A 24,309-nucleotide genomic window follows, 5' to 3' on the forward strand; every position below is an offset into this window, starting at 1 on the left:
GGCCTACAGTATAACCAGTACTAGTGTACTCTGGTTCATTCTGCCACCTCCTCAATCTGTTCAATGACTTCGTCAATCCACTCCTCGATTTCCTCCTTCTCTTCTGCGTGCCTATCACCATCCACCCTTTGACCCCTGCTCCGCTTCTCATCAACGAGATCGCGTTTGCACCGCACTCGCCATGCATTCCATTCGTCCACAAGGCGCTTACGGAGAGCGATGAGTTCAGCGCTGACATTGCTTTCCTCTGCTGCGTCGTCTTCGTCGAATGTGCGGCTGTATTCCTTGAGGTTGCGGCGTATCTGACGCTGCTGCTCCTTCGTCAGTAGTGTCGGGGGGCGGGGTCGCCAGATAAATTGCTTGAAGCGGTCCAAAATGTGTTTTTCGATCACTTGGCCACGGAAATCCCAGATCGCGTAGCCGTTTTCGAGCTTCGAGTATTGCAAACGTCAACAAGTGTCATATCATGAAGTGGTGGTGACTTACAGTATGCCGCCAAGCGCTCGCACTGGTTGCAAGATAACGACCACTGGGGTCCCATTCTACATCAGTGACCCCATAATGATCTGCAGAGCCAACGTGTTGAATGCCGCTGCCCCATTCAGCCGCCTGTCCCTCCCTACGATCTTCATTGTTGAAGTCCAAATCCCAGAACTCTAGCTCGGATTTGGTCGACGACCCAACCGTTGCAAGGACAACATGTCGCCCACGTGGTGACCAACGAATGGTGTTGCTTGTGCGTGATGCGAGGGTACCTATTCACCATGACTAACTGAGTCATTCAGTGTCTGGTAGGGTACGCACGCAATAACCTGAAGTCATTCTTGCCTCGATCGAGCTGGTAGAAGCTAATGTCAGTTTTGATCGTGATGCCGGGAGCGGGATTTCCTAGGTTGGGGTCATTGCTTGAGACGATAGCAAAACGCTCTCCTTTAGGTTCCCATGAGAAATCGGTGACGGTGTCTAATAATCGGTCAGAAACCCCTACAGGCTGCAGCTTCTCTCAACTGACCCTTTAGCTCCACTACTTCAACTGGGAAGTCCTTCTCGCGTATTCGGAAAATCTCCAGACTGCACAGGATCGACTTCTTGGTTTTCGTATGGCGGTCCACTTTGACGCACAAGAAGTCGCCCTGATTCTGCCAATATAGTTTGCACTAGTGAAAACAATCCCATATTTTGTGACTTTAACATTCAACTTCAAAAAACGGGAACCATTCTAACCTCGGTAACGTTGAAAAGGTTCTTCTGGCGCAGAATCCTGCGGCTTGGGAACTCCAGCAGCGTGACTCGAGCAGGCTGATTGGCAACCTCTGGAGTCCAGTACGCCAGCATATTTTCCTTGGCCTTCTTCGGAGTTTTGCCGCTTTTGACAGCCTTCTCGGCTTCGTCCCTGTCCTTTTCACCATGAGGACACCATTCAAAGTCAATAACGCCCTCGATCTTTATGCTCTTTTTGTCGTGCAAGCCCATACTTGGCAGCTCATAAACGCTAATCTGCTGGCCCGGTGTTACCCGGGCGACAAATTTGTCGTCTAGGCTCCATTTGAGTGCCGGCCATTGCATTTGCTTTTTCATCGACGAATCCTCGCCTTCAATCAAAGAAGTGGGAAACGTCCGGAGGAGGTGGCCAGATTTAATGTCCCAGACCGCGATATTATTGCCTTCATCTTCAGGGGAAAAAAACTCAGGTCCTTGGGGAAGGTTTGGAGGCACAGTTATGGGATCATGAGACCACGTAACAAGGTATTGCTCGCAGGGTGAAAAGTCCATCAACTTTACCAATGGATGGGCAAAGCGTTGCTGGGGCTCCCATGATGGACCACCCCACAGCCGGACACCTTGGCGAAAAAGTGTTGCGAAATATGTTCCCATAGGTGACCAGGAAACGTAAAGTTCAGTCCAGTTCTGCTCTATCATGAGCAACAATACAGAATTGACAAAGTGACCGTGCCTTTTTGGAATAAGCCACCTCACATTGCGATGCTTTTCCGTGCCAATGTATCTCGACGTCGTCGCCACGATAAGTGACATACTGATCTCGACCCAGTGGGTCGGCAAGCCAGGCTTTCAAGTGTTCCTGCGGCATGTAAACAGGTTGCTCGAGAATAGAGCGTGATGGCCAACCTTTGGGCGGTATTCCTCAACCTTTGGCTCGATGTACATTTCGTCCATACTTGCAAATTGTTCTATGTCCGTAAATTTGTTCACGTAGAAAGTATGTCTGGCATCAAACGGATGCCCATTCATTGCATTGGCCGCGTGAGTGGCGGCATCTGCACTACCGAGGTCCATGAATATGAACCTAGAACAGGCGTTCGGTGCGAAGGAGAATAGAAGTTGAGAAGGTTTGCATACCCCTTGCTTTTTCCTGTGAAATCGTCCCATGGTACGAAAATATTATCTGGTTTGACCGCAGCCCCTTTCTTAGTAAATTCTTTGGAGATCTTCGCAACTAGCTTCTCTAATTTGGACTTATCGATCACTGGTACACCATCTACAACGATGAGATTATCAAGGTTGTCGTCCAAGTCAACACGGTATCTGCGGCCATAATATCATCAATATCTCTTCTTTGAAGGGTTATCAGCAGCTCACTTTGCCTCGATATCCGAGAAATCCAGTTCTGCTTCTATCTCATCGTACAAACCACTGTTTGGTACGGCCATGTTGCCTTGCTCAGCGCGCCCCTTGCAAGAGTAGAAAATTTTGGCTACTACTAACGATTAGGACGGAGCTCAAACGCTTGGTCGGTGAGATCACGTGACTCGCGCGGGACCGCACGATAAGTCGATTGAAGACAAGAGGAAACAACATGCACCTTTGTGCTCGGCCATATTACATGGCTGCCCCGCTCCTACGACATTCCACAATACGCCGCTGTTTGTTTCCAAAATGTTACAAAAAGTTTCTGTCCCAGGCGGTACTGGCTTCACCATCCGCATCCACTGGTCAATGCGGGGATGTCCAGCCAAATAACAGCGCGGCTCGCGTGACGCGACAACAGGAGGCCACACAGCCGGACACCCTTGCGAATAAAAGTTTCCTGGATCTCACAAAGGTCGAGAATTATCTTACATCCATTCGGTCCAGCGGTTCGCAGCCAACGATAGAGGACATAGAGGGCTTCCGGCCTTCTAGGCACTCACGTCCTGGTACGAAGAAGTACGCAAACGAATACCGCGACCTTCTTGGCACACTTTGTCGAGCGTTCAGCAAGGACCAGCTCCGCCACTTCACGGAACTGTATAAACTTGATCCGTGGTGGTCTCGTGCGAAGCGGAGGAAGGCGGAGTATGCGGAATCTATCATTGAACGGGTTTGGGGCTGGCCGTCGCTAAAGGAATTAGAAGAAAGGCGCGTAGACAGGACGGAGGTAATATCTAAGAGTTCGTTTCCGTCGGTATTTTTCTTGTCTGCCTCATTTAATGTCGCATGCAGGTTTTCCTATGACACCCAGCGAACTTTTTGTCGTTCTCGGGAAGGGTGGGTCGAATCAATACTTTCTCTGGTGGTCTTCTAACGTACCAGAAGACGGTGCTGATTTATTGCAACTTTCCATTCAATATAACGTACATATATCTTTGGTACCTGACCCCCTTGCTCTACATGTTGAGGGGCTACGTGGTGCTCTGAAGCAATTGACGGAACATATTGATATGTTGCGGAAGGTATGGTTTTCGGTTAGGTTCAATCGTGTGTTATATACCTCTGCTAGGACATCAAAGAAGAAATATTCGAACTTCCCACTCGACGGACGATCCTACAGGCTTCGATCCAACGCATATCACGTCTGGCGGGTGCCTACGTAGAGAATTACGGCGACGGAGGCAAAGTACAGAGGATCCTGTCAACATTCATTTGTTCCTAATGGTCCCCAGGTTAGAATTTCTTCCCGCGAGGACGGTAGCATGAGGAATGCTCAACGGCTGGCTACCCGTGCATCTATGGAGGCGAGCTCGCTTTCTAAACTAGTTCGGCCCTCACTCATTCCACCTTAGGAAGGATCCGGTGCCCAGGTCAACGTGCTGTGCTATGAGCTTCCCGACTCAAACAGTAGTTCTATGGCTCCCACAAGCATGCCACATTACTACTCCGCATACCCGTTTCTGAGTCCAACCCCTTTTCCTTGGACAATGCATACTGGCAGCGCCTTTCGAATTCGTCGCATTGCCGATTGGCTTGGGCTCAATAGCCGAGAAGATATCACCAAGGCAGGTGGATTGCTTAACAGTGAGGCACGATTCAAGGACTTTACTGGGTAAGCAGAAGAATGACGTGCGGAAACATTATTCATGTTCTCCTAGGAAGGAAATTGATCTCCGCGAAGCGGTATTGAATCTGCCGACTGGCGACGGCAGGGGTGATCACAGGCTCATCACAGCTTCGTACGTTGATATAGCTGATACATTGACCGACTGTTCAAGTCTGCCAGGTTGGGCCATCTTCTACTATCACCTGGCGAAGACTCCCGGGCCGGGAGCTTACTTCATCCACTAAGGGGACGCATGTCTCTTCGCAAGGTCTTGGGATGGTTTCAAACAGCTAGACCACCGATGGTTTTTGTTCCTAGGTAGGAGCGAAGTCGCCAGTGAGCTTGCGTTCATGATACTCAGCGTGTGGGTAGTGTTCCGCCATCGGCATTGCCCGTGCCCCCCGCCAAGCGCCGTACATTTCATCGCTTGGTATATAATACCTTGCCCTGTGGAAGTACACATATGAGCGATCTCCTGCCTTCCTTAATTATAAAAGTAGAAGCGGAGTGCTCGTCACATTCTTCAAGCGAGAACTCCTCTACTATCTCCTGTTCCGAACCGTCGGCTCCACAGTACTGGATAGGTCAGGAGGTATTGCTTAACCTGATGATTCCGGATCGGTGAGATTGTTCTGCTAGTATCATGCCATCTGACCGACTCCACTTCAGTCCCATGGATCTGCAATTTTCGGTCTTTGACTACCAGCCAATATCTGAGGAACAGCTTCCGGACTTGAACGACTATTTGATGAGGCTACGCGAATAGTGAGCTTTTGTCTTCCTTCTGATCTCGTCAGTCAAATTGTGTACAGTGCAACTCCCGGTGCAGGTGATCACAATCCACTATATCCGCCAGCAACTTTCGATTTCAATGGGCGTACATTTCACCTTCACGATAACTGGAGTCTACATCGAAGTGTAGACTTCGTCGATTTACCCGCCCCATTTGCGGACGAAGGTAGTGCTTACCCGAGAATGCGCGTCTTCCATGAGAAAATACTGGACCTTGAAGCCGGTCAGCGGTCGGAATTGTGCCAGGTAAATTTCAAGATACTCGTCTTCAAAAGTACTCACCGTTGCTAGCTGAAGTTGGACTCGAGCTCTGACTTCGAGTTGGAGGAGTTTCCTTACAGCATGTGATCAACTTACCGCACCCTTGTCACAGGCACGAAGCAAGGAGATTTGAATAGAGTGCTTTAATAATTGTTTGACACTAATACACTCCATATATCCATGCAAGCATATCGTGACAGCAATATCAATGAAATATCCACTAGCGACGTTTCCCTGTACTCTTTTCTCTTCGTTTCCGAGCTTTAACCTAGGGGAGGAAGTTGAGTTCGATTTCAGGTAGTCACGTCAAGACAAACCTCTTTTTTCATCCTGGCATCAACCATCGTATACCGACCCTTCACCCCTTTCGGTCGGCCTTTGACCCCTTTATAGCCACCCTTGGCAACAATGACTTTAACTTCCTTCCGTTTGGCTTTAGAAGCACCCTTCTTCATCAGTACTTCGATTTGCTTGGCCTTCTCACTTTCTGTCATGTCTACGTTAGCATTGACAACTTCTGCCTTCTTCATGGCTTTCTCGAGTCGCCGAGCAGCACGCAATCTTTTCCGACCCTTGGCTTCCGCAATCTTTTTTATAGGACGGGCGTCCAGCGTACGTTGACGAGCTCTAAGGGCGGCTACAGCCTCTTTGGTGATAGGAATGTTGGGTTTATAATGTTTTACTTCGTCGTCGAGGAACCACGCTGGAAGCCCGTCCTTTGCGTTCAAGGAATATCGATTAAAACCATCATCGATCAGGCGAGTGGTGGTCGTTTTACGATTTACCAGTTGCTGGGCAAGTGTGACCGCTTCCGCAGTATTGAGCCCATATTCTTCCGATTATTCAGTCTCAGGCTGAACATCAAGAAGACTCTGAGAACATACCCTCAATATGAGCTCTGCGTTTATCTTCTGGATTTCTACTATGAACGTCCCATATCCTCTGCATCGCTTTCTCCGTGGTCCCTTGGAGCAATGTCAATCTCCAAACCTTCTTCGTCTCCTGCCTGCAAAAAGCATTCAATATGATGACGAGGAGAGTGGAAGCGGATTACCTCAAATTGAACACCTCCAGACCGACTTTCAGCAGGTGATGATGACATATCGACGTCTTCGTCTACTTGTTCTCCATCAGCGTCATTTACCTTCGTGTCAATGTCCCTAAACATGTCTTGGCTGAACCAAACTTGTGCAGCATGACTAGACGGGGGTGGAGGTTCACAGGAGATTTGCTATGAGCTTGACCTTCTTGTTCGATGATGCACTCGCCAGTTCCTGCCGGCTGCGTTTTTGGCGAACATGGGGTTCTCCATCGGACTCCTCATCTGAAGAACTATCTTGGTCCATCTGCTTGCGTGCTGCCATCTCCTCCCAGCCACCTTCGTCGGAGTCGCCATCGCTGTTATCCCCAGCGCCGTTTTGGGTGCCACCCCACTCCTCTAGCACCCCGTTTTTTCTCTTGGTTTCCTTCAATTTGTGCTTGGTATCCCTCTCCTTCAACTTCTCTTGATACGCATCGTACATCCCATCAAGCTCAGCCTCGAGAGCACTTAATTTCCTTTCTCTATCCTGATCCACATCCAGAACCTCATCTTCGGTATCTTCATGCCCCGATCCTTCCCCTTCTTCGTCTTCGTTGTCTTTAGGTAATTCCTCACTGTTAACGAATCGAACAACACCACCGTGTCGGTTTAGCCCCTTCTCCGCACCGACCAAATCAAAAATATCTTCTTGGCCCATGTTCAGAGACATATCGTTCAGTTCTAAACCAATGTCCAAAGGAGCGGTCATTTGCAATTGCATTCGTTGTATAGTTCTTGCTTTAAGTTCGTTCGCCCGTCTCCGCTCCCGTTTAGCTTTCACGGAAGCTTCTGCTTTGAGACGTTCCAACTGCGACATAATTCGTGTGAACCATACCAACAGCTGATTCAAAAGTTCACACACCTCTTGTTGTATCTGTTGTTCCTCGTCCATAACTTCGGCTACTTCGACAGACTCCGTGAACTCCTCGGCGGGTTTCGCCTTCATATCCAGCCCAAGCTGAGGAAAGGGACAAGTAAGAGACAGAGATATCACAATACACACAACGTTACCTCCTCGCGGAGAGCTAACCGCCATTTTAGCAATGTCTTAAAGTCGCGTTTGCCAAGAACTTTGAGGTCGTCGCAATTGACCTTAACGTCTGGTGTCGTAATGCTGAGGCCTAGCCACCTGTGAAACTAAATAACAATTTACTGGTGAGAAGAGAAAACCCACCCCTTTTCCTCTTCCGACTGGAAGACTATTCTGTTTGCTAAGCCAAGCACGTTAACGGGTTCTGAACTTCGAATGAAGTCCCCTGCAGGAACTTGTCGGAATAGGGTGTAATCTCCATCATCATACCCTTCCCTCTTTCGACGTTTCTTCTCCGGCATAAAAACGTTTTCGTGGGCATTGTTGGCGGACAAACCCTTGTCCAAGCCAGAAGCGGCAGATGCACTGAGATCCTTGAATACATGCTTAGGGTCCAGAAATTTCGGGTCAACATGTCTCGGGGCTAAAAAGTCGTGGCAAACGACGAATATTTCGGCAGACACATTTCTTCATTGAACTATTAGAACAGTTCAGGTATGCAACTGGGAGGTATACATACCTCGAGGAAGGTGGCTTTGTCGCTTCTACTTTTCCAAACAATTGTCCAAAGACCCACATAAGGTTGTTATAATCGGCACTGCGGAAAACTTTGGTTACGAATGTGCCCCCTCTCCTGAGAAATTCGACGGCCAGTTTAAGGCTCATGAGGACAAGCTCCGACTGGCTATAGGCATCCTGAACCCAGGCGGTACCAACGTTCGGTGCTCCGTCGTGAAGGACAACATCAGCTTTCCAATCCTTTAGCTCATTGCGAATGAAATTGCGACACTGAGTTGTAGTGATGTCGGCAGTAAACGTTACGACTCGCGGAATCGGTTTGATGGGCACCAAGTCCACACCTGGAACAAGCAGTCATTTAAGATGAAAGTGAAAGACACCACTGAACACACCAACGATAACGCTATTGGCTGGCATGTATTTACTAGCGACCTGCAGCCAGCCTCCTGGTGCAGCGCAGAGGTCGATGCAGCATCGTGCCGACTCGAGGAAGGCAAACTTTTTGTTGAGTTGGATGAGCTTGAAGGCAGAACGGGCACGATAGCCTTGTTCCCTGAACTTTGGTAAGTTTGTGGGTGACGGAAAAAGAAAGTGAGCACCTACTTGGCAAGCTTGTAATATTTGTCGAGACGCCCTTTCCCAGTTTTCTTTTGTGCTTTGCCCATCGTCGTGCGAGTCGAAAGTGACGAGGTTATGTAATGACCTTTTACTTGCCCTTTCTGGGTGTGGTACTCCTATCAACATGTTAAGCTGCCTCACTTCCGAAATCATTGCTTGCATTATAGGCAGCGAACTGCTGCGAAACGAAATGCTCTTAGATATGGCTGACCATACATGGTATGTGATAGGATTGCAAAGAGTTTGAGTTTCTTTGGTCGCATCTACACTGAGAGCCGTCACGTGACCACTTACAGGCAAAGGTTCAAGGGGCACTGCTATATTGCAACACGTTCAACCATTCAGCGCTCCAGCAATGGTTTCGGAGAGCACCCCACTGCTGTCACGTACAGTTCCTTCCCCATTTCTTTGGAGGTCTGGCGCAATTCTAGGTTGGTCTCGTCCTCAATCGACCCACTGTGATGTGCATTCTCTTTTGGTTTGCTGTACTAGTGGCCACTGGCATGATTGTTGATGCATTCGGCACACACACGTTGCGGCGTCGCCCTGGGATCACTGTCGACAATCTCAACGCATGGCGCACAGCGGCCAACTACGCGGTTTGCGAGTTTCCAGATCTCTCTGGGTGGTTGCTCATGCTTTGAGGCAAGATCATAAATGGGCTAGGCCTTTTGCTTGTATCCATGCATCCCAGATTCTCTACCCATCGCTTCGCTGGATATGCTATCCTCGGGGGTAGCGCGGTGTTCTCTGGTAGCATCATGGCCCTTGTTCTGTGGAAGAAGTATGCCTTGTTGCTATGGCTGAGCCGAGCTGATCCGCTCACGTTCTTCAGCGTGAAATTCCTAGGTCCCATAACACCTCTTGGTGGCATGATGATGATTGCTGGGTAAGCGAGGACCAATTGCCCTGTGATTGGGCTAACTTGCCACAGTTACGCCGCGTTGGCATTCTGACATGCATTTACACTGTCTTCGGAGTGCTTCAAATGGGTATTAGTTAGCCTTGCATAATAATATTGTGAAGAAGTCTTCCTCACGTGACTGACGCGTCGAGGACGAGACGTGTCAACTCCGCTTAAAATTGACGACAATAAGCGGGTGTCCCTTCACACCGCCCTTTTCTGAATCTCAAGTGTCCCCTCGCACTCTAATACGGTGTTCCGTCGATCTGATCGGTTTCTTTTCTTTCTTCTTGATTTTTTGTACTTCTAGTGAGTAAGTAGTGTCCTACCGATGGCAAGACAACTCGAGTCTGATTCGTCCTGGTATCAGCCCTGAGCCTACTCACCATGTCCGAAGCGCCTGCATCCTCGAAAACCCCACTAGACTTCTCACAAGCCAGTTGCGCCACATCCTTGCGCAACCTGAAACGACGACTCTCGTCTTCCGTTGACCCTGCGTTTTTCTCATCTGCCTCCTCTTTTAACCCTAAGCCATATGTCCCAAACGTGGCGTCGTCGCATACGTTCAACGCACCGAAGTCGTTTCCGCCCACCCGCGGTCATTCATCAGCACACTTAGCACAGTCCATTCAGGTCATGGATCCCTCACCCTCAGATCCAAACGCTGTTTTCATTCATCCACCTTTCGCTGACTTCCCGAATTCCCACTTGTATCCTGAAGGGCTCTCCTATTCCTTGATGGCCGCCAACCCGGAATGGTTCTTAGATCAGAATGATTTCATCTCGTCGGTATCGATGAACCCCGGTGCCATCCCATATCCTCCTCAGCTTGAGCCGCCCAGAGGCTGGTGCCCAGCAAAGAAGAAAGACCTCAAAGCCCTGGGACCAGATGGTTGGCCAGATGGTGAGGAGCCACGGTTGCGGTGCACTTTTTGTAGGAGGACGTACGCGGGTGTCAATGCGAAGAGTATGTGGCGACGTCACGTATACGAGAAGCACAAGATTGCCATGTCAAACCGTCGTGACAATCATGATCGTACACGCGGTCGCCGAGCCGCCCATAGTAAGAATTCCTGTTCCTTTCCTGCCATATCCTCTGACAGTCTCGAACAGAAGATCACCGCCAGGGAACATCCGACAAGGAGAACTTGTCAGATGACCCCCGGCGCGATGTCAAACCTTTGGAATTGTGCCCCATAAAGTCGAGGGCGCGGTCGCCTTTGAGCCCTTCTAAGACATTCTCTAGCAACTTTACTGGCGACCCTACAGCCGAACCGGAGACGGCCTCCATCCCTTCAACGCCCCTGATTGAGCAAGCGAAAATTCCTCGAAGCGATCATCACCACGAAGGTGAACAAGTGCCTTCAAATGAAGTGCTTCGCACCGGCCCAGTGGAGCAAGGGGAAAGTCATTCACAACCGAAACCTGAGGGGACGTTCCTGTCTCCCAAGACCACAAATTTTTTGGTCCCGTTTTCGCCTTACGATCCAACGTTGACACCATCGTTCCGACACTCTCCTCCACGGCTCCCTTCGGACCAACCTTGGCGCTTCCCTAGTCCTAGCCATCCTCTCCACTCTAAAGCGAGAGAGATGTGTCTCAGCATGCTAGTTCGGGGTGGTGCCAGCCCAGTTGTCAAAGGTGACCCAACTGCCTGTTCGAGTTCCCCTAGCATGGGTCCCCCTAGCATCATCAATACACCGTGCAGCCTCGTGGAACGCAGAGCTCTGGGTGACATGGCACCAGTATTTATAGGAGGAAATTCTCCTGTGATATTTAGACCGTCTCCTCGACAACTATTTGCCGACGGACAGTCGCCAATCTCATCCTTCAACCATCTGGACTACCGTAAACGTCTTAATGACTCTCCCCTAGGGGGTGGTTTGCGACGTCGTTCGAACTTGCGGAAGAAATCTACCATGGCTTCTAGCCTTGACGTGCAGAACGGTTGGCTGTCCGACGCCTCACTATCATCCGCCGGCAGCATGACGGCGGGAAGCCCTGCACGCCTCACGCACGATGATCCCTTTGGCAACCTCTATAAACCATTACTCCAGCCCAAAACAAACGATGGTATACACCAAAGGAGCCCTTCACCCTTGTCATCTGACGAAGCTGGAAGCCCAGTAGTACGGAAAACTCGACCGTCAGGAGTAGGTGCGCCAGAGCTGGAAGCGGGTGTTGTAGGACTCGGCATTGGGTTGATGGCCCCCTTTACGCTGTCCACACTCCGAACGGCCAGTTCGGGATATGACGAGGCTGACGAGCTGGAGGTAGAGAGATCACTGGCAGATGCACAGCGGCAACATTCCCAAGGCACCTGTGGCGAAGGCGGAGAAGACGAAGATTTGCCGCCCTTGAAAAGGCGGCGGAAAGCCACGGAGGATTCAAGCGTGACTATTAGTATTCTCTACCGCGACTGCGCGCACCCATGTATTCATAGTTTTGGTTCGTCACGTGGTATTTTGTTTATGCCTGTTGTTGCGTGGGAAATCTTTCGAACAGATCACATGGCTGATTTTGGCAAGTCGTCACATCATATCAGGCTGGCATCAACCATTGCAGTACTGCCATTCCAACCTGGATTGAAACCAACTTTTTGTCGAATCTTTGGGTGTTCGTCTTGTGTAGATTCGAGAGAAGCGACTTGGCTTTGGAAATCCTAGTGTTTATCTAGTATTCTTCAACCTTGTTTACCTCCAGAATTGGTGGCGTCACCTAAATTCTCGCAATTCTCCGACTTGAAACCAGGCAATTGTGAACGACCAGGATGCAAGCCATTAAATGTGCGTACTCGAGCAACCCGCTTCTCCTGTCGCTACCTATTCATTCCTCCCCTCCAGGCGTTGTCGTAGGCGATGGTGCAGTCGGCAAGGCAAGTGCCCGACATGAGACACCTCGAAGCAGAGCAGCTTATCGTTGTCGTCCCTCAGACTTGTCTCCTCATATCATACACTACGAACGCTTTCCCCGTAAGCCTGAACAGTGGTTTTATCGAGTTTGCACAGCTAACATGAGGACGGCAGGGGGAATACATACCAACAGGTTTGTTTGTTTCGACCGACCTCGCGACACAGACCTCACACTTTTCCAACGGCAGTATTCGATAACTACTCAGCAAATGTAATGGTCGACGGGAAGACAATATCTCTTGGATTGTGGGACACTGCTGGTCAGGAAGACTACGATCGACTCCGTCCACTTTCTTACCCCCAGACGGACGTTTTCTTGATCTGTTTCTCGTTGGTTAGTCCACCAAGCTATGAGAACGTGAGGACCAAGGTGCGCTCCCGTCTACGCAGCATCTTGAATTAGACATGTTGATAACCCCGCTCAGTGGTGGCCGGAGATATCGCATCACGCTCCATCCACGTCTATAGTCCTAGTTGGAACCAAGCTCGATCTGCGCGAGGACCCTGCGACAATCGAAAGATTGCGCGACCGGTGGGGGCTAAGAGTTCACTGACACTTGCATGATCACTTAACTATGCGACATAGGCGCATGCAACCTATCACCTACTCCCAAGGGGTTGCCATGGCTCGGGATATAGGAGCGGTGAAATACCTGGAGTGTTCCGCTCTGACGCAGAAGGGGCTGAAGACTGTTTTTGACGAAGCCATTCGTGCAGTTTGTGAGTGATGTTCTTGTTCGTCGCACCTCGACAGACCTAATGTTCCTCCCGAACTGCAGTAAACCCTCCCCCGAAGAAGGAAAAGCGCAGTCGTGGATGTGTCATTGCGTGATTGCGGACGCTGTTGGGCCCACTGCCCTCCGATTATGCGGATACATAGATTTCCTCCCCACGTCACACCCATTTATGCCTTGCTCACCGTTACGCCTTACGACCTGGATGCTATACTTGACTTTTAGGAATGAAGTTGATCTATGAGCCTGAGAGAATTGTACCATTTGAGAATCGTGTGGATGTGTTTGCCCTTGATCATACTCGTGCACACGTAGATAACATCTGCACTACCATTTACAAAGTGTCAACAGATCCGAAGATGTGCGGCCTCGACCCGATAAGACCAACTTTGGCTTTCCTGGGCCCAGTTGGAACATACTCTCATCAGGTTTTCGAGTCCTGCTGATTCTCTCGACTTATTTATGATTTGTCTTAGGCAGCATACGACTGCTTCGGAAACTCAGTCGACTACGTGCCCAAGCAGACCATCCAAGGTGAGGACATATTTACGTATCGGGCCGATCTTGCCCATTCCTGACAACATCACCCAGCTGTTTTTCGATCCTTATCTCTGGACTTACCTCTCGGCATCGTGCCTCAGGAAAACAGCACCCATGGCTCTGTCATAGAGACTTACGACATCCTCCGCGACCCCGCGATCGGTCAAAGCAACTTCATCCGAGGTTCCACCATCTTGGCTGTCCGACACTGCTTGGTAGTCCGGCAAGGTGTCAAGCTGGAGAATATTGATCACGTCCTAAGTCATGGACAGGTAGGCATGGGCGTCGATGTTGAGAGTATGCCAATCGATAACTTGTCCAGGCATTGGGTCAGTGTCGGTCATTCCTAGCTCGGCTTCTACCTTGGGCATCGCTGGTGCCTACTGACTCGACAGCAAGCGCCGCTGAGCAAATTTCCAACGGAACGACTGCTTTCGATCCTTATAGATGTGCGGCGATCTGCTCATCCATCGTTACTACTGTATTTGAGGGGTTGGAGGTTCTTCTAGACAGCATACAGGATGGAGAAGGTTATCTATTACCCCGCTCGTCCGTCGGGACCGGACACTGACACTGATTCCACAGCCAATTCCACTCGTTTCTATATCGTTTCCCATGGTTCGGATAGTACATTACCGCCGAGCCGAATCTCTCCAGTGCGGAGGGAAGCCTTGTTGCGTACCAGTACTTCCCAAGAAAGCCACGGAACATCGGAATGCAAGAGGTTAAACTTCGTGAAATTTATCAAAGCTCTTGATCTCGAGATCCTGCGCGTTGATCGAAGGCCTGCATTACATGCTCTTACCTTTCGGGACGTGTACTTCCTCGAGGTTGGTGATATAGGCGGCAACACACCATGGTCCGAGAAACTTTCGCAGGCACTACAGAGGGCGACGTACCCCGGTATCGAAGTGACATTGTTGGGCAAGTGGTGAAACCGCGGGTCAATTCAGAAAACCGAACATCATTGTCCCATATGAATCGTTTGCTACGACTCTTTGGTAGTTGGGTTGGCAGTTCTCACACGAAACCCGCCAAGTGTTACAGGGGGGAGTGGTCGTGTGGCTTCTATATTCGCTTATAAGCCGCAAGAGTGGGGGCCTCCTCACCGATGTAGAGCACCACTGTCGAGAATAGTAAACACCTGCAAGCAAACTCCCATCGTACTTAGTAGTAGTACTCGAACCACTCCCCGTCCTTGAACGTTTGCCGACTATCCATTTTTTTTCTTCGCCTCACATCTGGAGTGGCAAAAGGCAATTTACTCAGCGCAGAACCCAATGCCAAAGGCAACCTCTAGCACCAGCTCAGGGGCACGTCCTGCCCTTCGCAGAAACCAGGTACGGACATGGAAGTACACCACTAGGGCCGTTTGACTGACGGTGGGCGCGTTCACCAATTGAAGGCTTGCCGCTCTTGTCGTAAACGGAAGCTTGTATGTATGGCAGCTTCTTGTATTGTCTTCTCAGTAGTTCCCGCGAACTTATGGTCGCCATTTCAAGAAATGTGATGCTGCTCGTCCCCATTGCGGTACCTGTGTCAAGTGCGTCGCGTGTATTGATTTCACTTGCCAATCTTTCTCTCATTGCTATTAAGATACTGGCAATCCCTCATAAGTGTTCCTGCACCTGTCGGATATACGTCAGTAGTTTCTTCATTGTCACGAAGAAATCACTCACATGGCATTATTAGACACCCTGCCGAACCTCAGTGTGTGTATGATCCGGTGGATGGGTTGACTCTCTCCCCCGACACGGATCCACTCGAGAAAATTCGGTTGCTGGAGGAAGAAGTTTGTGAGCCTTTCCCCAACTTTTCCTGTCGAAGTTCTTAATGGTGGTCCATGCTCAGCGAAACTTAAGATCCAATTACATGAGCAGAACGTTCCTGCTCGAAGTCCAGGGCCCTCGATGTCGCGTCGGCATAGCTATGGTCTTTGTAGACCTGGATCCTCCCCGACGTTATCGGGATCTGATAGTCAAATACCTGTTCCTGGAAGTAAACTTCCTGCTTACAATCCAGGAGATTCATTAGGGTTGAATCATCTTAACTTTCGACAAGACAACCTTGGCATAAACATACAGTGTGCGGCTGTTACCGACGCTCATGCAGAGTTAATTCACACCGGTTGGAATACTGACCTTCCCGAGCCTCGCGTCCTCGATCATTAGTGAGGGGACTTCGGAGGAATCTATACCACAAGGCAGCTAACCCGTTGTATTTTTAGTATAGAAACGTTTTTCAGGTGTGACCCCTGTGGCCCGCGCATACTTCACCGGCCCTCCTTCTTGGCCGCCATACGCCTTCATCCTCGAGATCCAGCGTTTCCGCACTCCGCTATCCTGCATGCTATTGTAAGGCTTGGAACCTCATCTGGTTTTGCAATTTGCTGATAGACCGTTTGAGTGCGCTTGCGCCTCCCGGTGGTCGTCTAGGAGTGTAGCTATGCAACCAGACGGGTCCGGAAAAGACGAGTTTGCGGAGTATCATGCAAGTAAAACTCGAAAGTACATAGATAGGACAATGGCTACAGGGGAAGACATTTTCCAAGTGGTTCAAGCATGCATTATTCTTTCCTGGTACTTCTACCAAGAAGGTAGATGGGTGGAAGCGTGGGTGTTCGCTGGTTTCCAAACACGTGTTTCCATCCCATTGCGCCTGAACTATCCTGGGACCTTTTGCACGCATGGTCACGCTCTGACAGCAGGATACTTGCCCCCTCCGAAGGACTTTCGCGATCTCGAAACTCGGCGGCGTACCTGGTGGATGTCCATAGTTTTTGACCGGATTGTTGCCGCAGGCGGCTGGACGCACTCCATCGATGAGAGGGACATTGGCACGGAGCTTCCGTTGAGAGGAGAAGATTTCGACGCCGAGGTATTCGTTCTGCCGCCCGTATTTCGCACTGCTTGATATCACGTATAGCATCTCATTCCAAACAACCCTCAAAATATGAGCACGGAAGACTTCTTTACTACGCACCTCCCGAAATATACCGACTCTTTTTTACTGTTCATTAAGGCCGTTATGATGTTCGGCAGAGTCACAGACTACAACGTTCGTACCAAATTGCGGACCTCAACACCCCTCAAAAAGTATCAGGATCCATTTGCACTACCTGGCTTCAAAGAGTTGGACAGTCTAGTCCATAAAGACTTTCTTGAAAATCTGCCACACTCACACAGGTTCAATATCGGTGTAACCGACATGTCAGCTAATGGATCATCTGTTGATACTGACCTCTACATGGCTCATGTCGTACCCTACGCGTAAAGCTTTGATTGTTTGAATCAACCTTCTGACGTCGAACTTCGTTTCCGCAGGGCGAGCATAACACTCCATAACCCGTATCTGGACCTAAATGATGTTCACCACCCTTCCACCAGCCGTTGTATCGAAGCTGCACAGGCGATATCATCAGCGTACTACATGCTTTCCGCCACATCTCTTGATACGACACGATTGCATCCTTTCATTACTGTATGTGCATCGCATCCCCTTCAATCCTTCCTGAGATTCGTTTTGTCAGATATGTTGGTATCTCGCAGCGGCTGTCCAGGTTCAAGTTTGCAAGCATTTTATTGAAATGGGTGACCGAGTCAGAGAAGCCCAAGTCTGGGGTGAAATCAACGTACTGAGGTTGGTTCGCCCTTGGTTTCCATATCATAGTGCTGACTTGTTACATAGAGAGGCAATGTTGAATTATGGAGCACGGTCTCCCATCGGAAGTAGGGACCTGGCTTTAGTAGGTTCTGATATTACTCACATTGTTTGCCAGCTCGGCAAGAAGGCCTCCTACGAGGCTTGATGAAAGAAGTCGTTCAGCTGTCAAGTCAAAATCAACCCCTTGAAGTCGGATTACCTCTGTACCCGTTCTCCCATTCTACTGTGTTTGCCAACCCAAACGTGCCCTACTGCGATGGGCCCATAGCACCTCTCCCCAATCCAAGTGTACCGGAACACTATGAAACGAGATTCGAGGAAAGTACTGTTGGGGTAGAACTTGCTGGCCAACCTCCATCACCGGCGCTCTATGCAGGGGCTTCAATGATCGCAGACCATCTGCAGGGCGATGTTCCCCTTCATAGTGGTGACTTCTTAACGTGGGACAGCAGTAGCAGTCGATAGCCTCCTTTTTATTAGTTACTCATCACAGCACCAGCAGTTATGCACACGTCAGGCCCCTCTTGTAGCATAAATTCGAGTAGAATTGATAGTGTTTTCTCTGTCAAAACATCTCCCGGTCCCGATCCTGACCTCTCCGTCTTTCAGCTTCTAGCATTGCCTCGAATCTCGCCTGAGCAGTTGCGCGGTCGTCTGGCTTGTCCGTGGATTGACCATCGTACGCGGATGGCACAGGAATTCTACTGCGCTCTTGCCGTTGCCTTATTGCATCCCAGGTCGATTGCTGACTGATGTTTCGCGCATTAGCGGCGCGAATCTCATCCCACCGATTCTTGAATGCAGTTGAGGAATTTGGATTGTTGTTTCCTGTCCCACGCCGGATATCAATTTAGGTACGACTCTTCAAGGGCAACCGGACGCACCAACGGGGTCTGATCGTGTCCGATTCTCGAAGCCTGTTTCTGAACCTTGCGGGTAGTCGCCGGTGTCCGCAGTTGTATCAATTTTCTTCTGTTGAATACGCCGAAGGGTGAAACCGATGTTTCCGTCTCCGCCAAGTTTCTTGTGAATATGGCTTAAGGCCAAAACAAAACCCTCGGGATCCTCGAGGGCTTCGGCGAACTGTCGGTGGGCTACAAACCGTCTGAAACCACCATACATCATTCCCACAACGTAGGCAGCACCTCCAAAAATGAAGGTTTTCCTCTGTCCCCATGGCGGGCGAGTAACGCGATACCCGTAGAGAGCTGTTGCGCCTGCGGCGCCAGAGCCATAAAGCATCTAACATGGCGTACCTGTGAGAAATCGAGGTTCCTTGGTAGTTGGCGGACATACCGGCCAATTACTGTGAGAGCCGGGCAAGAAACGGACAGCTAGATCAAAATCATGTTGGGCTAGGACGTTATTTTCCAGCTCGGGTTGGAAGAGTTCGACAGTACGCTCCCTGGAGCGAAATGTTGACGTCAGCCAATCTAGCGGATAGGACATCTTGATGGAAAGTGAACAACGTGGGCGGTGTAATTCGACCACGTTTTAGAAACTGGCTCGCTGCTATGCAATACGGTCGAGTACTACTGTGTTGGAGGCGATGAATGTTTTTCATGGTCGAGTGCGTCGACGGGAATTTCCCGTCGAAGTGGAGATCACCCACGTTCAACTCGATGTTAATGACCAGCAGACGTTTAGTGTTTTAACCCTCATATACATACATACGTCGGCTGTGATCAGTGCTAGTGATCACCCCCGCGTACACGATGGAACCTCTGGCCAGCACTCCTCTGCAAGATGGCGGTTCCCCACCACCTCCACCGCCAAAGACGACCGACGATGTGCCAACGAGTTCTCTACGAGAGCGACTGCAACTTCCTCCGATACTTGCTATGGCATCGTTAGGTTAGCGGTTTCGCCACGATTCTGTCGATCTGTCCCCATTCTGACTGCCACCTCAGCCCTCGACATCCCGTCTTCTCCCATGACACCCTTGTCACCATCAGTGCCGTCTAATTCGACCGAGTCCCCCACGTTCCCTGGGGAAAGACCCAAGAAACCTAGTCCGTTAACGGACCTGATAGAAAGCGAAAAGCTTTATGTAGATCTCCTGACGGGGGTCATTCGAGTGAGTGATCCTAGCCATCTGCGGTTGCTTTCGCCTCACTTCTGAGCCTAGAAAGTAGCTGCGGCGTGGTCGAAATTAAATCTTCCCCCACCGGAGCTGGACGTCATGTTCCGTAGCATAGAGAGTGTGTACAAAGTCAACCGTACATTATTGAGGGTAAGACCCTCGCGTCGTTCTTTCCGAACATTGCCTGATCCCTTCTTCAGAGATTGAAGGATATTGGAGAAAATCCCTCTTCTCCGAAGGCTCTCGGCGATCTCTTGATGCGCTGGGTGAGTACATATATGGTATGCATGGAGTCTTCAAAATTGATTCTGGTGCAATGAAAGATTGATGATCTGGATCGTCCATATACGATATATACTGAAACATATTGCTCTGGATTCGACTCTTGGGAGCCGGTCAAGTCGAATCCGAAAGTCGCAGCTGTATTAGGCGCGTTCTCACTTTCCAATCCACCCCCGCCTAGTATCGCGCAGAGTAGTCAGCTTCCAGATCCGTCTGTTTGGACGCTTGATGCTCTCTTCCTTCTCCCGAAAGGCCGTTTGCAATACTACAGGAAGTTATATAGCAGATTACTTAAAAGCACGACCCCCGGTCGAAGCGATTATCGTCTATTGACAGGCGCACTGGAAAAGCTTGACGCCCTCTTGGAAACCCTTGATAGTAGAGCCGGCTGCAGAGTTGAAGCTTATTCGCCTTCTTCGGTGACGTCGGAGGGTGCCAATGGGTTGCAGGCACCTGTCGTGGAACTTGCACCTGGTGGTGCTCTTCTTGCCGGGCGGTTCGGTGCTGGTGGGTCAAATATGACTGTCTTGGCGACGAGCCGTCCCTCCACAACAGAGTGAGTCACAGAGCTTAGCTTCCTAGCCTTCATTTACATGCCATTAGCAGGCACTCAGCAGAAAGTCTGCCTGCTCGCATTGACTCTGATCCGGTACTGGCAGTAGCTTCCGTTTCAGACCTAGAGAAACGCTTGACAACGGAAAAAACACTCGATATCTTTACAATGGAACCCAAGGTTCGTTTCATGCTGCTATAGTGGCAGATCCGACAAGTTGACACGACGAATCTGCAGCAAGTTCGATTACAACTTCTACCACCGTCGTTACCATATACCCGTCAATTGCGTGCTTCGGTTGCTGTGATCATTCGAATTACCCCTAAATCAACCGGAGTAGAAGTCGTGCATCGCCACGGCCACATCTTTATCCTGTCAGATCTCTTTCTCGTCTGCGAACGAGTATCTCCGGAAGAGAGGCTCGCCCTCGATGCAGACATTCGCTTGTGTTACCCGCCCATTTCAGGCAAGGTTCTTAAAGTGACGGATGTACCTGAGCAAGGTTCGTGGGGTAAATCCCTTTTGACTGGTCTCCCTCATTCGCTCCTCAGGCAACGCTCTAAATGTTTCCATCATGCGCAAAGAAATGCTCACCTTGGAGGCTAATTCCCAACATGCACGAGATCAGATCGTGAAAGAATTCATGGAGTGCATATCGTTTGCCCGAACTAGTAAGTGTGGACACAACATGTCCTGCCTGTTAACTCAGGCCCCTTTCAGTTTCTGGCGCTGCTCGGGAGCCCGTTCCCCCTCTGCCTTCCCAAAGTGTTATCCCTCAGCCACCTTCAAAGTCTCCTGCGAGCCCCCCGGAGCAACCGAGGTCGCAATCAAATGGGTTTTTACAACAATCAAAAACACAAGTTATTGATGAGGAATTTGGCGGAAATGCCTCACCGTCGGGGCCATCTAACTCTACCCTAGGTCATACCTCACCGACCCAGGAAACTGTCATTCAGCCCGATATTCCTGTTTCATTGGGTCATTTACATGGTTCCCGCACCAGCGCTGGAAGCAGTCTTTCTAGTGCTGTAGTGTCGCCCGAGTCCCAAGCAGCCTCTATAGCTCACCGAGTCCCTTCACTACAGAGTCCCCTTCCAAGTCCGACACATATTGCACGTCAACCTATCTATTCCTCAGGGAACAAGATATCTCCTGCAATCCTCTTTTGTGCCTGAACAAGTTATCCCTCCTGCTCGTAGTGACAGCATACGGTCTCCCTTTCCTGACTCGGATGGCATATTTTCAAGAACTCCAAGTCGTGTCCATTCGCCCCCCTCGCGAAGTTCCATTGGGCAGCCTACACCGCCTGCTTCAGTACATCCTCTTCGCCATCAACTTTCTCACCATAGCTTACATCGAGGTCCACCTCACAATCCGCCAGCGGGCATGCCTATTCAACACTTTCCCCGCCCAGCCACCAGTCACACATACTCATCGCGCCCTCCTGGATCCCAATATGGAGCGCTTCCCCAGAGACCTCCTTCAGAGCCACCGAGGCTTCATAAGTCCCCGTCATCACGGTCGCTGGTATCTCAGTACGTACCCGACCACGCTGCTCCGCCTCCAATGCCATCCTTTCCTGGAGGGCTGCCGGCATCGCAGCGTCCTTATCCGGGCGGTGCTATGAGTCCTACATCTTCCCGACCATTTCTTCCGTCTCAGATGGGGTCGAGAACCAATTCCTTGGGCGAAACTTCGCTCCAGGACCCTAGTCCACCTACGTCACCAATCGAAGAGCCGCGGCCTTTTGGCCCGACTCGATCCACAGTTACTGCCCAGATGAAATGCAAAGTGTTCCATAAACAACACCACGCACAGTGGAAATCGCTCGGATCAGCTAGACTGACACTTTATAGACAGGAGCCAACCAATATTAAGCAATTAGTCGTTGAGGCTGATAGCAAAGACAAAGGAATTCTCATATCAACCATCGTTTTGACTGATGGGGTGGAACGGGTAGGGAAGACGGGAGTGGCAATTGAGCTTAGTGATGCTAAAGGTGGTCGTACGGGCATTGTCTACATGATTCAGCTACGGAGTGAAAGTTCTGCGGGCGGGCTGTTTGAAACATTGTTGGCAGGATCCGACAGGTCGTCCAAGTAACGTTGCAAATAGTAACTTCTTATTTCGGGCAATTCAAGCATATGCCAGTGCCGCGTAATTCTATTCGCATGTTCTTTATGCGAACACTGGAGTGGAATATATCAAGAGGCGTATCTACTCTTCACATGGAGAGATGGACGTCCTAAGTTGGGCACACAGCGAAAAGTGATCGCTGCCGCAAATCCGGAGTTGAGGTAAGCCCTGGATGACATTCTCCGTGCGATGTGGTTGAAGATAACCTATCACTTCCGTGTGTGTGCGTGGCGAGTCTAGGAAGAATATATAATCTAAAGTGGTTGTCAGACAACGTAGGTATTGCCTTGAAAGACCAACCTAAAGTTGTCTTCCAATAATGTGTATAGCTGGTCCACATTGGCTCGTTCGTACCCAATCTCGCAGTTGAAAATGGTATCCTATCGCCGAATGTCACAACATCGGTCGGTGTTGCCATTGCCTTGTACACCCTTTGACCCTCGTCGTATGCACTCCGCAAGCGACATCGGAAAAGGTCAAGAAGTTCAGAGTCTGATAAGAGCCCGTCGGAAATCTCCGCAACCCGAGAGTTGCGGATAACTCTATCAGGATCCTCTTCCTCTCCCTCCTCGGGTTCCGTTGTTGAGGACATCGAGACACCGGGATCTATGGAAACATGTACCACGCGTGAAACATCCAACGAATGTTTTTGCTCTGCCGCCAACGGGTCACCAACCAGTAGCGAGTAGGCAGGATCTTCAGGAGAGAAGTTGAAGTCTGCGCGACTTTGATTTTAGTACATGACGCTATATGGACGAGTATCAATACCTCCAGCTATTATGCAGGGCCAATCGTGAAGTTGCATAAGGTCTCTCCATCTGACGACCTCACGAAGTAGGAGTCCTGCCTGCCTGTATCCTCTTCAGCGGTATGATCAGCGAAAGAGGAGATAAATAACCTTGCTCGTTCATAAGTGTATCTGGAGCTCTGTTCAGAAAGACACGAAGAAAGGGTTCCGACGTCAACCCACGCAGGATGCCAAAACAGATGTGTCGTAGCGACGATGTAGCCGACTTTGTCGGTATCCACCCTTTCCAATGCAACTAGCGAGCCGATGTTCTTCGTCCGATGACTGGAGGCGATCCGAGCCTGAGGGCTGACCGGGGCGTTCTCCCTTGCTTCAACGTCATCGTATTGTACCACCTTTTCGCCCACTATCCGGAACATATCCTGCTTATAAGCGACGACGCAAGCCATGGGGCTTTAGTGGCCCGGTTGCATACGTATAGGAGTACCCAGCATTTTTTAAGACAGGGAACAACTTGTCCTGACGATCTGCCTCCTGAGCAGCCCACGTGCTTCAATATATATCGTTCAGTCGGGGTAAGAGCAACTAACTTGCAAGCACATGATATCTGCATCATAAAAGATAAGCTCGTCATGTATCATTCGTTCCCTTTCAGCTGCTTTACGAGATTTTCCGCTAGTAGGAAAGAGTTCTGAACCTGGGTTGGATCAATATGGTGTGTGCATGCTCAGTAGCTTCGGTTAAACATACGCATGAGACATTGTGCGAGTATCTGAGATTACGTAGGAGGCTCCGTAAGTCAAAACGTAGATAAACGATCATGCACCGACGTTCCAGGTCATTATCTTCACGGTGTAAGCTCCAGGTACATCCTTGCAAGAATCGGATAGTGAAACCCAAGGCCTGGCTAAAAACTGCGGTTGTCTTTGGGGCTCAGGAGAGTTTCTCTGTACGGCGGACCTGTTAGCTTGACGTTTCAAGCGTTTTTCCTCTGCAGCAGCAAGCTGTTCGGGTGAGAGATGGTACTTAGCATTCGACATAATGCCACGAAATTCCAACGCTGAAAGTACGCGAGAAATGTGCATCGCTCACGTGATCACTATGTTTTGATTACTTAAGCGGCTCATGGGCCTCTTCGAGAGTTGGACTTGCGTGGACAGAACTCTGTCGATGCTGCGTTCATTGTCAGTGGGACTTC

At 50.0% G+C, this 24,309-nt stretch overlaps 11 protein-coding genes across 11 annotated transcripts; 7 read left to right on the forward strand and 4 right to left on the reverse strand.

The window, feature by feature from the left end:
• Positions 1 to 35: 35 nt before the first annotated feature.
• On the reverse strand, positions 36 to 2,669 carry F5J12DRAFT_906002 (translation initiation factor eIF-3b; the record flags this gene model as incomplete). Its single annotated transcript, XM_051748734.1, has 9 exons — positions 36 to 431; positions 487 to 755; positions 805 to 963; positions 1,013 to 1,157; positions 1,225 to 1,908; positions 1,955 to 2,080; positions 2,128 to 2,305; positions 2,359 to 2,544; positions 2,599 to 2,669. The coding sequence occupies 9 exons, from the start codon at positions 2,667 to 2,669 to the stop codon at positions 36 to 38; spliced, it is 2,214 nt and encodes a 737-aa protein (XP_051599577.1).
• Positions 2,670 to 2,816: 147 nt separating this feature from the next.
• F5J12DRAFT_835902 (uncharacterized protein) lies at positions 2,817 to 5,467 on the forward strand. The gene is made up of 12 exons (XM_051745939.1): positions 2,817 to 3,389; positions 3,442 to 3,486; positions 3,535 to 3,671; positions 3,719 to 3,835; positions 3,882 to 3,953; positions 4,002 to 4,261; positions 4,308 to 4,388; positions 4,436 to 4,573; positions 4,628 to 4,876; positions 4,925 to 5,020; positions 5,068 to 5,293; positions 5,339 to 5,467. Exons 1-12 carry the CDS (start codon positions 2,843 to 2,845, stop codon positions 5,393 to 5,395), a joined length of 2,025 nt encoding a protein of 674 aa, XP_051599578.1. The 5' UTR covers positions 2,817 to 2,842; the 3' UTR covers positions 5,396 to 5,467.
• On the reverse strand, positions 5,468 to 8,782 carry F5J12DRAFT_835912 (FtsJ-domain-containing protein). The gene is given in 12 exon segments (XM_051745940.1): positions 5,468 to 5,576; positions 5,626 to 6,140; positions 6,193 to 6,219; positions 6,239 to 6,314; positions 6,363 to 6,507; positions 6,530 to 7,197; positions 7,252 to 7,347; positions 7,401 to 7,518; positions 7,564 to 7,887; positions 7,940 to 8,279; positions 8,331 to 8,491; positions 8,542 to 8,782. The coding sequence occupies 12 exon segments, from the start codon at positions 8,601 to 8,603 to the stop codon at positions 5,529 to 5,531; spliced, it is 2,580 nt and encodes an 859-aa protein (XP_051599579.1). The 5' UTR covers positions 8,604 to 8,782; the 3' UTR covers positions 5,468 to 5,528.
• A 63-nt stretch (positions 8,783 to 8,845) lies between these two features.
• Positions 8,846 to 9,682, forward strand: F5J12DRAFT_835917 (uncharacterized protein). Its single transcript, XM_051745941.1, has 5 exons — positions 8,846 to 8,987; positions 9,049 to 9,155; positions 9,207 to 9,340; positions 9,392 to 9,445; positions 9,491 to 9,682. Exons 1-5 carry the CDS (start codon positions 8,912 to 8,914, stop codon positions 9,510 to 9,512), a joined length of 393 nt encoding a protein of 130 aa, XP_051599580.1. The 5' UTR covers positions 8,846 to 8,911; the 3' UTR covers positions 9,513 to 9,682.
• A 165-nt stretch (positions 9,683 to 9,847) lies between these two features.
• F5J12DRAFT_709191 (uncharacterized protein) lies at positions 9,848 to 11,682 on the forward strand (the record flags this gene model as incomplete). The annotated part of the gene is made up of 2 exons (XM_051740613.1): positions 9,848 to 10,523; positions 10,577 to 11,682. Coding segments are annotated over 2 exons (1,782 nt in total), but the record flags the coding sequence as incomplete, so codon positions are not given.
• Positions 11,683 to 12,010: 328 nt separating this feature from the next.
• F5J12DRAFT_835923 (P-loop containing nucleoside triphosphate hydrolase protein) lies at positions 12,011 to 13,450 on the forward strand. The gene is made up of 8 exons (XM_051745942.1): positions 12,011 to 12,246; positions 12,304 to 12,335; positions 12,394 to 12,432; positions 12,487 to 12,505; positions 12,561 to 12,742; positions 12,798 to 12,904; positions 12,959 to 13,092; positions 13,152 to 13,450. The coding sequence occupies exons 1-8, from the start codon at positions 12,231 to 12,233 to the stop codon at positions 13,202 to 13,204; spliced, it is 582 nt and encodes a 193-aa protein (XP_051599582.1). The 5' UTR covers positions 12,011 to 12,230; the 3' UTR covers positions 13,205 to 13,450.
• On the forward strand, positions 13,429 to 14,859 carry F5J12DRAFT_835924 (Prephenate dehydratase-domain-containing protein). The gene is made up of 5 exons (XM_051745943.1): positions 13,429 to 13,534; positions 13,583 to 13,640; positions 13,698 to 13,918; positions 13,969 to 14,176; positions 14,232 to 14,859. Exons 1-5 carry the CDS (start codon positions 13,466 to 13,468, stop codon positions 14,579 to 14,581), a joined length of 906 nt encoding a protein of 301 aa, XP_051599583.1. The 5' UTR covers positions 13,429 to 13,465; the 3' UTR covers positions 14,582 to 14,859.
• F5J12DRAFT_835933 (uncharacterized protein) lies at positions 14,860 to 17,755 on the forward strand. The gene is made up of 12 exons (XM_051745944.1): positions 14,860 to 14,986; positions 15,052 to 15,081; positions 15,149 to 15,189; positions 15,243 to 15,287; positions 15,339 to 15,442; positions 15,498 to 15,816; positions 15,874 to 16,000; positions 16,053 to 16,523; positions 16,572 to 16,915; positions 16,970 to 17,126; positions 17,176 to 17,285; positions 17,334 to 17,755. The coding sequence occupies exons 1-12, from the start codon at positions 14,927 to 14,929 to the stop codon at positions 17,452 to 17,454; spliced, it is 1,929 nt and encodes a 642-aa protein (XP_051599584.1). The 5' UTR covers positions 14,860 to 14,926; the 3' UTR covers positions 17,455 to 17,755.
• Positions 17,756 to 18,875, reverse strand: F5J12DRAFT_835947 (uncharacterized protein). The gene is made up of 3 exons (XM_051745945.1): positions 18,606 to 18,875; positions 18,194 to 18,551; positions 17,756 to 18,137 (listed from the first exon to the last, which is right to left on the reverse strand). The coding sequence occupies exons 1-3, from the start codon at positions 18,756 to 18,758 to the stop codon at positions 17,875 to 17,877; spliced, it is 774 nt and encodes a 257-aa protein (XP_051599585.1). The 5' UTR covers positions 18,759 to 18,875; the 3' UTR covers positions 17,756 to 17,874.
• A 149-nt stretch (positions 18,876 to 19,024) lies between these two features.
• On the forward strand, positions 19,025 to 22,330 carry F5J12DRAFT_893365 (uncharacterized protein; the record flags this gene model as incomplete). The annotated part of the gene is made up of 10 exons (XM_051747646.1): positions 19,025 to 19,163; positions 19,220 to 19,386; positions 19,438 to 19,542; positions 19,593 to 19,658; positions 19,716 to 20,230; positions 20,281 to 20,407; positions 20,465 to 20,729; positions 20,779 to 20,898; positions 20,948 to 21,297; positions 21,365 to 22,330. 10 exons carry the CDS (start codon positions 19,025 to 19,027, stop codon positions 22,328 to 22,330), a joined length of 2,820 nt encoding a protein of 939 aa, XP_051599586.1.
• A 114-nt stretch (positions 22,331 to 22,444) lies between these two features.
• On the reverse strand, positions 22,445 to 24,151 carry F5J12DRAFT_906009 (uncharacterized protein; the record flags this gene model as incomplete). The annotated part of the gene is made up of 6 exons (XM_051748735.1): positions 22,445 to 22,617; positions 22,664 to 23,080; positions 23,132 to 23,223; positions 23,334 to 23,564; positions 23,587 to 23,645; positions 23,942 to 24,151. The coding sequence occupies 6 exons, from the start codon at positions 24,149 to 24,151 to the stop codon at positions 22,445 to 22,447; spliced, it is 1,182 nt and encodes a 393-aa protein (XP_051599587.1).
• Positions 24,152 to 24,309: the final 158 nt, after the last annotated feature.

The sequence above is a fragment of the Pisolithus orientalis genome, assembly GCF_024613125.1.
Source record: "Pisolithus orientalis strain OTSU chromosome Unknown F5J12scaffold_16, whole genome shotgun sequence".
Classification (NCBI taxonomy): Eukaryota; Fungi; Basidiomycota; class Agaricomycetes; order Boletales; family Pisolithaceae; genus Pisolithus; species Pisolithus orientalis.

Coding starts and splice junctions, on each gene's coding strand:
- F5J12DRAFT_835902 (XM_051745939.1), top strand. CDS start 2,843: ATGGCTGCCCCGCTCCTACGACATTCCACAATACGCCGCTGTTTGTTT. Junction 3,836..3,881: donor ATTACGGCGACGGAGGCAAA/GTACAGAGGATC, acceptor AATGGTCCCCAG/GTTAGAATTTCTTCCCGCGA. Junction 4,262..4,307: donor CGATTCAAGGACTTTACTGG/GTAAGCAGAAGA, acceptor ATGTTCTCCTAG/GAAGGAAATTGATCTCCGCG.
- F5J12DRAFT_835912 (XM_051745940.1), bottom strand. CDS start 8,603: ATGGGCAAAGCACAAAAGAAAACTGGGAAAGGGCGTCTCGACAAATAT. Junction 7,348..7,400: donor GGTTAGCTCTCCGCGAGGAG/GTAACGTTGTGT, acceptor CCCTTTCCTCAG/CTTGGGCTGGATATGAAGGC. Junction 6,141..6,192: donor ACGCAGAGCTCATATTGAGG/GTATGTTCTCAG, acceptor AATAATCGGAAG/AATATGGGCTCAATACTGCG.
- F5J12DRAFT_835917 (XM_051745941.1), top strand. CDS start 8,912: ATGGTTTCGGAGAGCACCCCACTGCTGTCACGTACAGTTCCTTCCCCA. Junction 8,988..9,048: donor GAGGTCTGGCGCAATTCTAG/GTTGGTCTCGTC, acceptor TTGCTGTACTAG/TGGCCACTGGCATGATTGTT. Junction 9,341..9,391: donor GCCCTTGTTCTGTGGAAGAA/GTATGCCTTGTT, acceptor CACGTTCTTCAG/CGTGAAATTCCTAGGTCCCA.
- F5J12DRAFT_835923 (XM_051745942.1), top strand. Junction 12,905..12,958: donor ATCGAAAGATTGCGCGACCG/GTGGGGGCTAAG, acceptor TATGCGACATAG/GCGCATGCAACCTATCACCT. Junction 13,093..13,151: donor CGAAGCCATTCGTGCAGTTT/GTGAGTGATGTT, acceptor CCCGAACTGCAG/TAAACCCTCCCCCGAAGAAG.
- F5J12DRAFT_835924 (XM_051745943.1), top strand. CDS start 13,466: ATGTGCGGCCTCGACCCGATAAGACCAACTTTGGCTTTCCTGGGCCCA. Junction 13,919..13,968: donor ACGTCCTAAGTCATGGACAG/GTAGGCATGGGC, acceptor TAACTTGTCCAG/GCATTGGGTCAGTGTCGGTC. Junction 14,177..14,231: donor CAGCATACAGGATGGAGAAG/GTTATCTATTAC, acceptor CTGATTCCACAG/CCAATTCCACTCGTTTCTAT.
- F5J12DRAFT_835933 (XM_051745944.1), top strand. CDS start 14,927: ATGCCAAAGGCAACCTCTAGCACCAGCTCAGGGGCACGTCCTGCCCTT. Junction 15,288..15,338: donor CCTGCACCTGTCGGATATAC/GTCAGTAGTTTC, acceptor TGGCATTATTAG/ACACCCTGCCGAACCTCAGT. Junction 15,443..15,497: donor GTTGCTGGAGGAAGAAGTTT/GTGAGCCTTTCC, acceptor GTCCATGCTCAG/CGAAACTTAAGATCCAATTA.
- F5J12DRAFT_835947 (XM_051745945.1), bottom strand. CDS start 18,758: ATGTCCTATCCGCTAGATTGGCTGACGTCAACATTTCGCTCCAGGGAG. Junction 18,552..18,605: donor GCTCTCACAGTAATTGGCCG/GTATGTCCGCCA, acceptor ACGCCATGTTAG/ATGCTTTATGGCTCTGGCGC. Junction 18,138..18,193: donor GACACGATCAGACCCCGTTG/GTGCGTCCGGTT, acceptor GGCGTGGGACAG/GAAACAACAATCCAAATTCC.